This window comes from Anomalospiza imberbis, chromosome 15 (assembly GCF_031753505.1).
Source record: "Anomalospiza imberbis isolate Cuckoo-Finch-1a 21T00152 chromosome 15, ASM3175350v1, whole genome shotgun sequence".
In the NCBI taxonomy this organism is placed as follows: Eukaryota; Metazoa; Chordata; class Aves; order Passeriformes; family Viduidae; genus Anomalospiza; species Anomalospiza imberbis.
Window position 1 is genome coordinate 719127 of NC_089695.1, and position 13396 is coordinate 732522.

A 13396-nucleotide genomic window follows, 5' to 3' on the forward strand; every position below is an offset into this window, starting at 1 on the left:
TCCTGGCTTTCCTCTGTTGCTGCCTCCAGCCTGGGTCACTGGTGCTTGATGATTCCCCTGTCATGGATGTTTGGGGCCCAGGGGTGCAGGGAAGCCTGTGCAGCATGGCCCGGAGGGGTTCCCTCCTGTTCTGTGACTGCCTGCCCTTCCCACAAACTGCAGCAAACTCCACAGGGATTGTGCAGCACATTTTAGGATGGCTCCCCTGGAAGGGCAGGCTGAGCTGTCCTTGGGGAAGGGATGGTGACCATGCAGAGTTTGGCTCTTTACCCCAGCCTCGTGCCCAGAGGAGCCCCTGAGCAGAGCCAGGGCTGGGGGCTCAGCAGCTCACACTGCTGCAGCTTCCCCGTCCCCCCAGGATATGATGGGTGAAGACTTAGAGGGTCTGACAGTGTTTAGTTTGGGTGGGTAGGGTTTAATAGTAGTATGTGTAAGCCTAGTAGTATATGTAGTTCCAAAAAGCTCACTTGATATCAGTGGGAAGCTGAATTGGGCTATGATGAAAATCCTTCCTTTGACTTTGCTGAGCTTTAAATGAAGTCTTGTGCAATGGTTTATATCTACTTATCCTGTATCTACTCCTGACTATCTTCTGATGCATAAATCAAAGTGCAGGTGTACATGACGTGACATTCTAGGTACAGCACCAGTAACTCAGCAGTTAAAGGGCAAAATGTTTTCTGGCAAAAGGTTATGGGTGAGAATAATTTCCTTTGTGCTCAAGGACTTGAAGATGCAGTTGTGTGATGCTGTCACTCCCTCCAGTGCTGCCTGTGCTGTGTGTGAGTCCTGGATGCAGAGATCCTTGTTCTGCCACGTTCAAAGCCCAGTTCTGGGTCTGGTAGGATCTCCAGGCTGAGCTGAGCCCAGTTTGGCTTCAGGGCTCTCCAGGTCCCAGGGACTGTAGTGGTGCCGGGGTCCCCAGTGGCTCCAGCATCCCTGGAGCACCACGTGTGGTCCATCTGCCAGGGGATGCCCTGGGATCAAATGGGAGAGAGTTTTCAAATTGCTGTGGAGGCTTAGACTGAAGCTTGTAATAATTTTAGTGGGATTTGGGTAGTTGTGGGTGAAAGCCCTTAAGGTATTTCAGAAAACATCAGGAGTGAGGGGTAGAAGGGGAAACGCTGTTGTTAGGGCTGTGTGAGTTTCTGGGGTTTGGTTTTTTTCTGACTTAGTATGATGTTTCCCTGGCATTAATTCAAATCATCCTCTCTCCCTAAGGGAAAAAAGCAAAGCTGGATGTCTTGCTCTGCTTGCAGTTGAAGGCACTGGACTGACTAAACTTAACTGTTGTCTTTGAAAAATTTTTCTCCCCTTGGATAAGAGCATTAAAAAAAAAAGAAATTATGACCTCACGCTTTCATGCTTAAAAAAAAAAAAAATCTATTTTAGCTGATGCTTGTTATGGCTCTTATTAACAATGTTTGAACCAAAAAAGAGGTCCAGATGTGATGATTTTATTTATGCCAAATTGGGTTTTGGTCACTGAGCTTGCATTTGGATTATTTATTTTTTCTTTTCTTTCCTTTTTTTTTTTTCCCTCCTTTTTCAGCCTGATGGCACCAGTAAGGAGTGTGTCTTCATTGAAAAAGTCCTAGAAAACAACTACACAGCACTGATGTCTGCAAAATATTCAGGCTGGTATGTTGGATTCACCAAAAAAGGGAGGCCACGGAAAGGGCCCAAGACCCGGGAAAACCAGCAAGATGTACACTTTATGAAGAGATACCCAAAGGGGCAAATGGAGATACAGAAACCTTTCAAGTACACAACAGTCACCAAGAGGACTAAGAGAATACGACCCACCAACCCCAGCTAAAAAACGGACAAAAATAGTGTCACAATAAGAAACCACAAAAAGAAAAAAAAAAAACTGCACCAGAGGAATATTTTTACATTAAAAATAAGGAAGAAGCTCTATTTTTGTACATTGTGTTTAAAAAAAATAAAAATTAAAAAAAATTAATAAAAGACTAGATGGCAAATGCTGGGGAAAGCTGTTCGGGATTTATTGTGACTTGAAAACTGAAATTAACTGCTCTATTTAAATTGACTTCTTATTGTTGATGACACACAGGTGCTTCTTTTGCTTTTTTTGGAAAGGACAACTTCTCAAGCATATCCCCAGAGGGAAAAAAAAAAAAAAAAAAAAAAAGAATTCTTGAAAATAAATAAATAAAACCAAAGAAAACCAAAGTTCTTTCCCAAAGTTACTGAGACCCTGCCCCGCCAAGTGCCGGTTGGCAGTAATCTATTTATTGCCTGCTACCCGCCGGCCAGGACAGGCGGTGGGAGCTGCAGGGACGAGGCCCGTGAAGCTCTCGGCGCACCGATCCTCTGTAACCCTCCTGACGACATAGGGAGTCACGGCTCCGTGATCCTGCATCCCGCTCACTTCTGGAGAATGCTGCTAACTACATTCAAGTGACTACAAGATGACCTAGTACACCAATGATAAGGGAATATTTTAAAACCAGCTATATTATATATATTATATATATATAAGCTATTTATTTCACCTCTCTGTATATTGCAGTTCCATGAACCAAGTATTACTGCCTCAACAATTAAAAAAAATTATTTAAAACATATGTACATATTTTTGCTGTTCACACTTCTTTCCCCTCCCTGAGTAGTGTTTTTTTAATGCATATTTATCCTTTAACCGAGGCCAACAGGAAATGTTCAGGGCAGTTTCCCCACTATAAACTTCACTGCTGATTCTGTAGTTCCTCCTGTTCCTTAATACCATCTTCCTCTTCATCCCTGGTTGTTGCCACAAGGAAGAGTCTCAGTGGGGTGATGGTGGGCTGAGTGTGAGGGAATCCATGACAGTGTTTTCCAAGAGCAGCACATTTGATACCTTGCAGTCCAAGGAATATTTCCTAAAGCTGTGGCCAAGCAGAAAGTAAACTGGAGAATGAGTATCTGACTGCATTAACATGTACTTACTTGTGGCTTGTGTTTCCTTCATTAGAGCTTTTAGGGGGGCTCTTGCTTTCAGCTGTTTAATTCAAAATTGTGTCTTTTAAAACTTGCCCTCAGCCAGACAAATCCCTCTCCCTTGTCCTGCATGGTTCACCCAGCTCATCCAGGAACTTGTTTTCCTGGTCAGTCCAGCCAGCTTTCCTTCCAGGAATTTTGCACAGGATATGGGTGATGCAAAATGTCCCACAAACAGGAAGCTGGGAAAAGAAGCGAGATGAAGTATCAGATTTTAGCTGGAATGGTGATGGAGCCCAAGTGGAGTTTTAAGGAGAAGCTCACTTGGCTTTTCCTTCTCTCTGTCTGCAGATATGGCTACACTCCCTGGTTACAGCCAGGGCTGGAAATGCTCAAAACCACTAAGAAAGATTTTCTTGTTAATCAGAATGACTCTCCCCAGAACAAGCTTTCCCAAGATAACTTTGAGAGCTGCAGCCAAATCCTGCAGATCAAAGCTGTTTGGGAGATGGTGCAGATAAGCATGCAAGCTTGAGGATGCTTATCTGAACCAATCTCCAAACTTTGCAAGCCTGGAGAAAAATGAGCCGTGCTAAGCAGGGTCACTCCACGCTGCTCCAGGAGGAGCTGGGCAGCTGTACAGGTGATGACTCATGCCAACTAAGCACGGGAGGTCACTTAACAGCCCCTGTCCCAGGGGATTCCTGAGAGCTGCTCTCCTGGGGCACCTGGAGACAAGCACAGGAGCAGGACCCAAGGGTGGAATTGGTTGGTGGGGGCTGGAAGGCTTTGCCAGCTTTGTCTTCAGATTGAGTCATGTGGGAAGGATTTGGGGAAAGTTCAGAGGAGTGCTGGGGTGGAGGATTGGGAGCAACTGGTGATTTGATTTACTGTGTTAGTACCTCCAAGAGGAGACACCCAGTTGATTTCCAGAGTGAGACTGGTTTTATTGGTGCCTTTCTTCTCCTTGAAATATTGCCATGGTTTCACTGTTAGAACAACAGAGTTTGTTTGCAATAAAGGCTGGAGCAGTGTGGGCAGAAGGGATCTCCTCTTCAAGACTGAGGCTGGGAGCAACCAGGGAGGATCTGCTCCCTGTCCCACAATGGGAGATTGGCACGTGGGAGTGATGGGCCATACAACTAGTATGCAGCTGGGGCCTCTGTGTCTCATGTTAGCGGCTTACAGGAGTATTTCCTGGACAGCAGTGGTACAGGTTCCTCAGGCTAGGGAAAGGCAGTGTGGTGAGGAGATTGATGCTCCCCTGGATTAGGTGAGGCTGGAGGGATTTGTTGGCTGATGGTGCACATTAAGTGTTTGTATTTGACCATCTGCTTTCAGGCTTTATTAACAAAAGCAGGGGCAAAGGTGAGAAGAATTCGCAACTCATCCCCTTCAGAGGACTGTCACGTTGGACAGAAGGGTGCTCTGGGTAGGAGACATTCAAAGACTGAACAGAAATTGGGGAAATCCATTCTGTGCTCAGTGAGGGACAGCCCTGTGTGTGGGCACATGGTACTCCTGCCTGGGCTGTGCTTGGGGGTCAGGCCAGGAGCTGGTTAGGGATGGTTGTCAGCAGCCCTGCTGGACAGGTCCCTCTCTGACATCCAGAGCAGAGAAATAGCTTGTCTATGGTGTTTAACCTAATTTTGTCCTTTCAGAAAATCTTCAGTCACCCTGATATTTCCCATGGAGGCTTTGCATTTGATTTACTTTATAACTGAAGACTGTTAATGAGGATTTAATTGCTATTCTGGAATTCTCCTCAAGAGCAAGTATCTGGGTTTGAAACGACAGGTGTCTGCTAAGGAAGGCAGGAGCCTCCCCTGAAATGGAAAATGTAAACCCCCTCCCTCTGAATTACTATAATTTTGAAATTAAGGGGGCTCTCAGGCAAAGGTATTGGAGCAGGAATAACAGTTCTTTATTAGGGAAGAAAATAAAAATAAAATAAACAATGCAGAAATACAAAACAATGCTGACAGAGTCAGAATATGACCTGACACCCTGTGGGGTCAGGGTGTTGGTAGCCCTCCCATTAAATGGTGGCTGCAGCTCTCCTGCAGTGACAGCTGTGGTTCTGTTGAAGCAATAAGCCTGTAGAAGGGTGTACTCTTCCTCTGAAGATCCAGTGGAGAAGACAGCTGCTCCTCTGGGAATCCAGTGGAAAAGGCTGACTGTGGTCTTCCAAACTGCAGATTATATCCAGTTAGGAATGCTTGGCTCCTCCCTCTGGGCAGAGCTTCTCAGCTAGGCTCAGTGCCTGGTCCAGGCAGGGAAACCCTTCACCCCACAACCCACCATGGTAGCGTTGTGCCCTGCCTGCGGCTTACTACTGGCCAAGAGGACGAAGAGTGTCCTGGTCCCTGTGCAAGGTGCCTTCCAGCCCCCTGCCAAGCTGCCCTGGTCTTCCTGCCCCCTGCCACAGAGCTGTCAGTGGGTGACTGAGTTCACATCCTTGCAGCTGGAGCCCCAAAGTTGGTGTGGTCTTTCCTGCTTAGCAGCAGAATTGTTCTGTTCTGTGTCTGCCTTGTTGATGCAAATGCAAGTGCCATGGTAGGCTCTGACCTGGAGTGCCCAACAGAGTCTGATCTGCCCCTCTTGGCCAGCAGCTGGATTTTGGCAACAATCCCTTGGGAGCACAGGCATGGGAAATCCCTGTTTCTTTCCTTGTGCCATCCTTGCAGACTTTAGCTCAGGATCACTCCCCTGGTGCTAGGTCACACGGACAATTTGGATGAACTTTTCACAGACGTGAAGCAGTGCGGCAGCCTCTTTCAGGAGCATGTTTGCAGATTTAGCCCTGCCCTTCTGCACCTGTCCAGGTGTAGCCCACCTGTGATAGGAACTGATCCCTTCAGCTGCATCTCTTACACATCAGCATGTGCGATATCTCTGCAGTTGTAATTATAACAGCTTCTGGGAGCATGGCTGATCCATCCTCCAATAAATGTCGTGAGGTGGGACAAGGGGAGAAGGAAGCAGTCAGGTCAAAAATAATGAAGTTTTGGGAAGGGGTGCTGTCCTAGTAGTTAAGTGACAAGAAGACCTAATTTCTGTGTCCCTGGCTTTTGGAGTTAAGGCCATAGACTAAACAGGCCTGATGCCCTCATGTCTGTGAGCCCTGTGTGTCTGTGGGTGGATGTTGGAGCGGGGCAGAGCTTGGGGAGGACCCTAAAAGCAGTGTGAGGCAGCCCTGCCTGCTGCACCGCCTCGGTCTTTGCAGCAGCTTATTTACCTGCTCATGTAAACATGGCAATATGGAAGTTAGGTCTGGCTTAGGCAAACAACTAGCCTAGACCAGCTCTTGGAGCAAGGCTTGACGGGCCGTAAGGCTGGCGATGTGCACCATGTGCCTGGTAATGTCCATCACATTTCCTTGATTCTCTGCTCAATTTGGTGTCTCTGTACTTTCACAAAAGCAGTGGAACAGGAGTTCAGCCATGATTTTAGACTCCAGCTGGAGAAGATGGTGTTTATGTTGTTTAGGAGAGTTTGTCCACCAAGGAGGATCTGACTGGAGTCAGATCTAGTGGGACAGGTTGGGTAACAGAAAACATGGGTTACTTTGGCTCCCAGAGCACGCTATGTTACCATGCCTTCCTTTAGGAAATAAGGTTGGAATAGGTGAAAATGTGTGTGTGTGTGTGTGTGTAGTGGTAGTTGGGCTTTTTTAGGCCACTGGATTACTCTACAACACAAGTATTTGCTGATAGATAGGAGCTCTCTGTGTGGGGGGTCTGTACATTCCCCTGAGCCTCGCTCAGTCATGCTCATCCAACAGAGGGAAAAGGGTCACACAAAGCAGGGGTGTCCCCCGGGAAAACAGCTTTTCTCTGCTGTCCACTCTCAAGGTATTAAACACCATGGGTTGTGTCTGCTGTGAGGCAGAGCAGGTATATTCCTATGCAGAATTTCCTGGTGCTGTGCCAAAGGGTGGAAGTTTACACTTAAGATTCACAACAGCTGTTTAAAGTGCCTATGTCTCGTGCCAGCCATACCACCTGAATGGCCAAGGGATATATATAAAACTTCAATTATTTTTTGAATGTTTGTTGTTATTCATTTGGAGACAGATGAGAGGAGATTCCTCACAAATGATGTAACCTATGTAGACTGTTATTTCCAACAGTGTGAGCTGAAAAATTAGGGAGGAAAAACCAGGTCAAACTGAAACTTTTCTTTTTTTTCTTTTCAAGTGAGACAAAGTTCTGAGTGGAGTGATTTGGGTTTATCGAAGTCATTTAATTCACTCTTATTAAGGATTTATTTAATTTCTTTAAATACACGTAATTTCATAGGGGAAGAAAAGAGAAATAGAAATTTCAAAGGTAAAAAACAATCATGTGATGAGTAAAATAGTCTCCCTGCCTATTTGTCAGTTGAAACTGATTTGAGCCCCCCTCACTGAACCTTCAATACTTTGGCAGTTTTCTGTTACTTTAACAAATGCTGCCTCTCTCCACTCACTGAGGCCCTGGATGGAACCTTTTCTGGAGCCCACAGATGGGTGCAGAGCCCAGACCTTCTCCCTGTCCCACCCATTCCTCTTGCCCTCCTTCTGCCCACCCCCTTTTATAAGAGGCTGAATCCTGGCTGATGGGAGCAAAGCTCAGAACACTGTTTTCTTTCTCTCGTGGCATTTTAAGTGCCTGTGTTAAGGTGCCAACCCAAGGAGATCTACACTGTGAGCATCCTCCAGAGTCCCCATCCCTCAGCAAGGTCTGGCACATACTGGGGGCTCCGTGGCCATCAAGACCTGTGAATTTAGTGGTTACTGACACAGACAAGCCAAGATGTGAGCTCTGGGCTGGTAGTGACCAGTCCCTGACTGTTTGTTGTGGGTGGGACTCGTTTCTACTCAGAAAATTATGGAAAGTTTAGCCCAACCAGTGCAGCGTGAAGGTGGCTGACACCTGCCTGGGCAAGGGCTGATTCCCAGCCTCGGAGCAGACTAAAGGGTAACTGTCTGCACATCCCAGTGGCTGCCAGGCTGGAGGACCTGTGGCTGAGCCACAGGAAGCATAACTGATTTATGCTGGGCTTGGAAAACAACTGTTTGAGTTTCCCAAGCCACATCAAAACCATCTAAAGAGAGATGAATTGGTCTGCTCAGGCCTAAAGGATAGAAAACACTGCCTTTGTTTTGAAAAAAACAACCGCAGTGGCCAGGAATAACAGAAGACGTAACCGCACCAAAGCCTCTGATGGGAGTTTCCTCCTGGGTTGAGCAGCGCAGGCATCCTGAGGTTCGTAGTATGTTTTGAGGGGTGTCCTGGATGCAGGACAGTGTGGCCCAGCTGGGGGAAGCACTGCAGGAGATGCTGATGTTCCCCTTCCCAGCTGAGGGCTTCTTCCTCCCTTGGAATGTGTTTTCAGTGGCTTGTACAATCCTAGTCTTGGAAAGGCCAGTTTTTTTTCTGCCGAAGAGGAAATTCTGAATCTGCTTTTGTCCCGAGTGAATGCAATGAGCTATGGCAATCATGGGAGAAATTTGTAATTGAGAAATTTCACCCCAAAACTTTGCAGCTTGGGGATTCAGAGACATGTGCCCATTTTGGGGTACACCCATATGACTACTCAGGAGAGAGGTGCCAGCAGAAGCTCCGGCATGCATGGAGCAGCAAGGGTGCAGGGAAAGGCTGTCCCAGTGTGTTGTGAGGCTGTGCAGAGTCAGTAGCCCCTGTGGTGGCCCGTTTGGAACTGGATGGGAGCAGAGCCCACCGTGGCCACCTGAGAGGTGACTGTGGCCAGCTGGGAGGTGACCATGGCACAGGCCTGGAGCTGCTGCTGGCCAGAGGGATTTGTGTGTGAGGCTGGAGGGAGTGGCCAGGAACCAGAGGGAAGGCAGTGGTGTACGAGGGATGGGCCATGGCCCAGACAGCAGGGCCTGAGTTCCAGGGAGGTAGCATGTTACTTTGATCAGATGATCGGATTTGCATGAACCAGAATGTAAAAATCTTGGCTGGGGTTTACAAAGGAGTCTAGAGAAATGAGCTGCCTCTTTATGTGTGTCTCTGACATGAACACTGAGTGAAAACCCTTCCACTCCTTGGTGGGACCATTTTCCAAGGAGAGACAGCTATGTGGAGCTTAGATGTTGTTCACAGCCATGGCAGGCTTTTGGGCTGTGATCATCTCTGCTCGAGAGCTTTCAAAAGGTTAAAATGAGCCTCCTATTATAAAGACTGAAAATAATCCTAAATGAATAACACACATGCAGCTTTCACAGGCACACATTTCTGAGCCATTGGAAATGTTGGCACATGCAAACAAACAAAAACACATGTCACAGACCTCTGGTTTTCATAGATTCCTGCATGCCATGACATTTGGGGGGGTGGCATTGCCAAGAGCTAACGAACCAGATTCCCGGGCTTGACTTGCAAAGCTGGCTTGGGCATGCAGGAACAGACAGGGGAGGCCTTTGGGCTTTAGACAGGCTCTTGGGACCACAGCACCACAGGAGAGCCTACATGGGGTGCCTGCCCATGGGGGGACAGGACAGTGGGGAGAGCTGATCCTCATGGTGCAAGGTGGGCAGTGAGGAGGTTCCAGAGAAAGGTGTGCAATGGGGACGCTCTCTAGAAGCAACCTGAAACCAGGGATCTGAGACCCAACTCCTCTGGAAGGCAAAGAGTTGATGGAGAGCAATTGCTTGGAAAGCCACAGCTGATGGCAGTGCATAAAGCACTCCCTGGAGAGAAAGTCTGGGTGAGTTGCCTGTGTGTGACTCCATCTGATCTTAAAGTTGCTGTGACAGTGACAGTGGCAATCACCATCAGAGCCAGCACCAGCCTCTGGGGACCCTGAGGGCGAGGGATAGGGACCCTGCATCTGCCTAGAGCTGGCAGAGAGCTGGGTTTGTGCAGGCTGTGCCCTGGGCACATGAGCTGGGTGATCACACAGCCTGTGTGCACCATCCGTCTGCCTGCCTGTCTGGATTCCTTGGGAAAGGTAAAACACCGTTTCCTGTAGGGTCAGATATTTTGGAGGGGGAAGAAAGCAATTTGTGGCTGTGTTGTCTGCCTGATCAAAAGTGTTACTGGACTGAGCTACACAATGTGCACTCCTTAAACCAGTCCCAATTAGCCCTTCTTGCTAATGCTGCGTTTCATTCCTGGGAGACTGCACTGGGAGAGCTGTTATGACTTTGTGATTGTGCACATACCTTTATGTGCTTTCATTCTTAATCCCCTTTTTGCAGAAGCCAAAAGGTCTTCCAGCCAAAAAGGAAATCAAAACCTTTTGTTGGCTGCTTCATAAGAATTAAGGGTGGGATGAAGGTTGTAGCAGGATCTTAATTAGCCATTGTAAATAACGAGAGCGGCAGTGCCTGCAACCATATACCACCTTGGGTTGAGATATTGTCAGACCACACAAAGCTAGGTGAATGGGCAGCACAATGGCAGATAAAATTCACCCCTGATAACTGCAAGGCAAGGCATGATGAGGAATAATTTGAGCTGTGCCTGCACTCTGTCGGGTTCCACGTTAATTGTAGTCATTTACACTCACAAAATGAGTGCAATAACAGCCACTCTGGGGTCTTTTTTCCTCTTTGCTGTTATGAGAGTAAAACAAAATATGAGGATGGTTAAAGAGAGGGATGTAAAATATTCCCTAATTCTTGTCTGCTCACAGCATAGATCCGGAGGAGACCCTTGCTAACACACTGAGCTTCTCTCTGGATATCTGATCTCAAAAGGGGATATAGTGGAAATAATAAGTGTTCAGAGGCTGACAATGAAAATACTTAGAGGCCTGGTGAGGGATTGCTTTATGTAGGTATTGAAAGGACTGTGCCTGCTTCATTTAGAGACAGAAAAGTAATGAATAGTCTAGACTGCAGAGAAAGGAAATTGGGATCTCCCATTCACCTGCTCTCCCAACACAGAGAAATTCAATGAAAGGCAGCAAATGTCAAAACTGCTGAAAGAGAGGGGTTCTTGACTTGGGGAAAATTAACATGTAGCATGGAAATTAGCTGTGGGCTCAGACAGTGGGAGCCTGGAGAGCAACCTCAGAGGGGCAGGGTGTTGGGCAGCATACCCCTGTACAGACTGGTGCTTCACCAATCCCACCCAGTGAAAACCACTGGGGTTCAACCTTGTTTCGTCCACATTAAATAGCTCTGGAAAAAGAATGAAATAACTCCACATGTGCTCTGAGTCCTTGCCCTGTCCTGTGTCACAGAGGCCTGCTGTTCTCACACTCCTGTGCTGGCTGAAGGAGCACCAAAGATGTTCCATGATGGCCTTGCAGGACACTTGTATGGTCCATCCTCGCTCTTTTAGCTTTCCATCCCCACAAGAAGCTCCACAGGCACCTCTTTTCAATGAGACCTTTGAGACCTTTGCTCATGTGGCAACTCTGGTTGCAAACCCTACCTTGCCTTTTCTCTCCGTGCTTTTTAGATTCCAGGGCCTTTCCTGTGTCAGAGAGGGACCATCCCATTTACTCTCCATCAAGACAGCACCAGTGTGGGATGTGGCAGGGATGTATGGCTGTGTGTTGCATGGAGTCAGAGAGGAGAACTGTCCTACCCCTCCACAGTGTGACCCAGACATTGCCCAGTCCTCGCTGCCTTTCACGTCAGCCAGCCAGACAGCTGAGCACAAGTGGTCCCATTCTGGAAGTAGAGAAGTTGGGATTACTCATCTGTTCTTGAACATGGCAAGTTTTGCCCTCTGTGTTTCACAGCCTGATGCTACAAGCTCCTCACACACATTCGGGCTGAGATCTTTTGTGGCCTGGGGGATTTAGGTGCTCAAGTCTCATGTGTTTGGCACCTTACAGCCAGATTTCTCCTGTGGTTTCAGGAGGAGATCCATGCACACGACATGCCCTTTGCTCTGGGGAGCTAAATTCCTGCATGACATGGTTTGCTGGGAAGCACCACAAACAGCTGCAGGGCGAGAGCGAGTCTGTCTGCAGAGCTCTGGGCCCTGCCATGGCTGGTGTCATCTCCAGGAGCAGCAAGGGCTGGGCTGGGCAGCACAGCTTGGGGCCCGGCTGTGGGCCCGGCTGTGGGCCCGGCCTGGCTGTGGGCCCGGCTGTGGGCCCGGCCCGGCTGTGGGCCCGGCTGTGGGCCCGGCTGTGGGCCCGGCTGTGGGCCCAGCCCAGCTGTGGGCCCGGCTGTGGGCCCGGCTGTGGGCCCAGCTGTGGGCCCAGCCCGGCTGTGGGCCCGGCTGTGGGCCCGGCTGTGGGCCCGGCTGTGGGCCCGGCCCGGCTGTGGGCCCGGCTGTGGGCCCGGCTGTGGGCCCAGCCCAGCTGTGGGCCCGGCCCGGCTGTGGGCCCGGCTGTGGGCCCGGCTGTGGGCCCAGCCCAGCTGTGGGCCCGGCTGTGGGCCCGGCTGTGGGCCCAGCCCAGCTGTGGGCCCAGCCCAGCTGTGGGCCCAGCCCGACTGTGGGCCCGGCTGTGGGCCCGGCCCGGCTGTACATGCTGCCAGCAGACACTGCCATGGGTGGTCTGAACGCGGCCTGAGGTGCCCTAATCTCTGATCTGCTGCAGCAGCCAAATGATTCAGGGCTGGAGATTTGCTTCTTACCTGTGCAAGGTGTGAACCCAGACCACGGCCTGCTTGTGAGACAACACAGTGAGGACAGACCCTCACTCTTTCTAGGTGGCTCCTCCAAACATGGGGTGGCTTCACTCAGGTGCTGGGACCACCTGCCAACAGCTGAGCCACAAGCCAGCAAAGCCCTTCTTCCTCTCAGGGCATCAGTCTCCAAGTGCATGGAGCAAGCCAGATCCCACAGGCAGCTCCCAGCTGCCTCGGGAGGCAGGGATCGCCTTCAGGAAGTGACTGACTTGGCAAATAAACCAAAACCCTGCCCTTGGGTGGAATTCATGACATGTAAATTTATAGGTGACTTCTGTGTAGCGAGGGAGCAGTGATGGAGTGAATGCCTTATGGTTGTGCTTCATTAAACACCTTTCCTCCTGAGCCAAGAGGTTCCTACACCAGAGCAGCAATCAAAGCCTCTCCTGGCAGCCTCACAGCCTCAGGGAAAAGGGCCAGCAAGCTCCAGGGTGCGTTTGGCTGTGAGCAGAGGGGAGCAATGACACCTGAAGCAGCCCTGCTGGTGGGGCGATGATTTTGTGACCTCTCCTGCTCAGAGAGTTCAGAAAATCATTGCTCCAGGAGAAATTACCCCAAGTTCTTGGAAATGGCAGAAAAAATGGATCAAAGGAGTGCATGGAATGAAAGATTAAAAGTCATTTGGTTTCCAGAGAAGTGGTGGTGGGTGCAGGTGAAAATGTGACTCTGCCTGGAGGTTAGAGAATCAGGAGGGGGCTGTGCCTCTGTCTGCTGGCAAATATCTGGAGCATTTTGTTCTGTTATCTCCTTTTGGGGGTGCATTATCAGCTTCACATCTGCCAAGCAACTTCTCTGCTGTTTGAAAGGTGTAGCTGGTTCCTGAGCAGGAAGCGCATCTTCCTGGAGGGC

At 49.2% G+C, this 13396-nt stretch overlaps 1 protein-coding gene and 2 long non-coding RNA genes across 5 annotated transcripts in view; 2 read left to right on the forward strand and 1 right to left on the reverse strand.

Moving 5' to 3' along the window:
• FGF18 (fibroblast growth factor 18) overlaps positions 1 to 2160 on the forward strand; it is a 73765-nt gene extending 71605 nt beyond the window's left edge. For all 3 annotated transcript variants that reach the window (XM_068205434.1, XM_068205435.1, XM_068205437.1), the window contains one exon: positions 1553 to 2160. In XM_068205434.1, coding sequence (XP_068061535.1) covers positions 1553 to 1819 — 267 coding nt within the window. In that variant the 3' untranslated portion in view covers positions 1820 to 2160. The remainder of the gene's footprint in view (positions 1 to 1552) is intronic.
• On the reverse strand, positions 1542 to 12640 carry LOC137482852 (uncharacterized). The gene is made up of 2 exons (XR_011004247.1): positions 12494 to 12640; positions 1542 to 2891 (listed from the first exon to the last, which is right to left on the reverse strand). It is a non-coding gene; the product is annotated as an uncharacterized lncRNA (long non-coding RNA).
• Positions 5911 to 13396, forward strand: part of LOC137482853 (uncharacterized) — a 41898-nt gene continuing 34412 nt past the window's right edge. Inside the window, exon 1 of the long non-coding RNA XR_011004248.1 lies at positions 5911 to 5979. This is a non-coding gene — a long non-coding RNA (uncharacterized lncRNA). The remainder of the gene's footprint in view (positions 5980 to 13396) is intronic.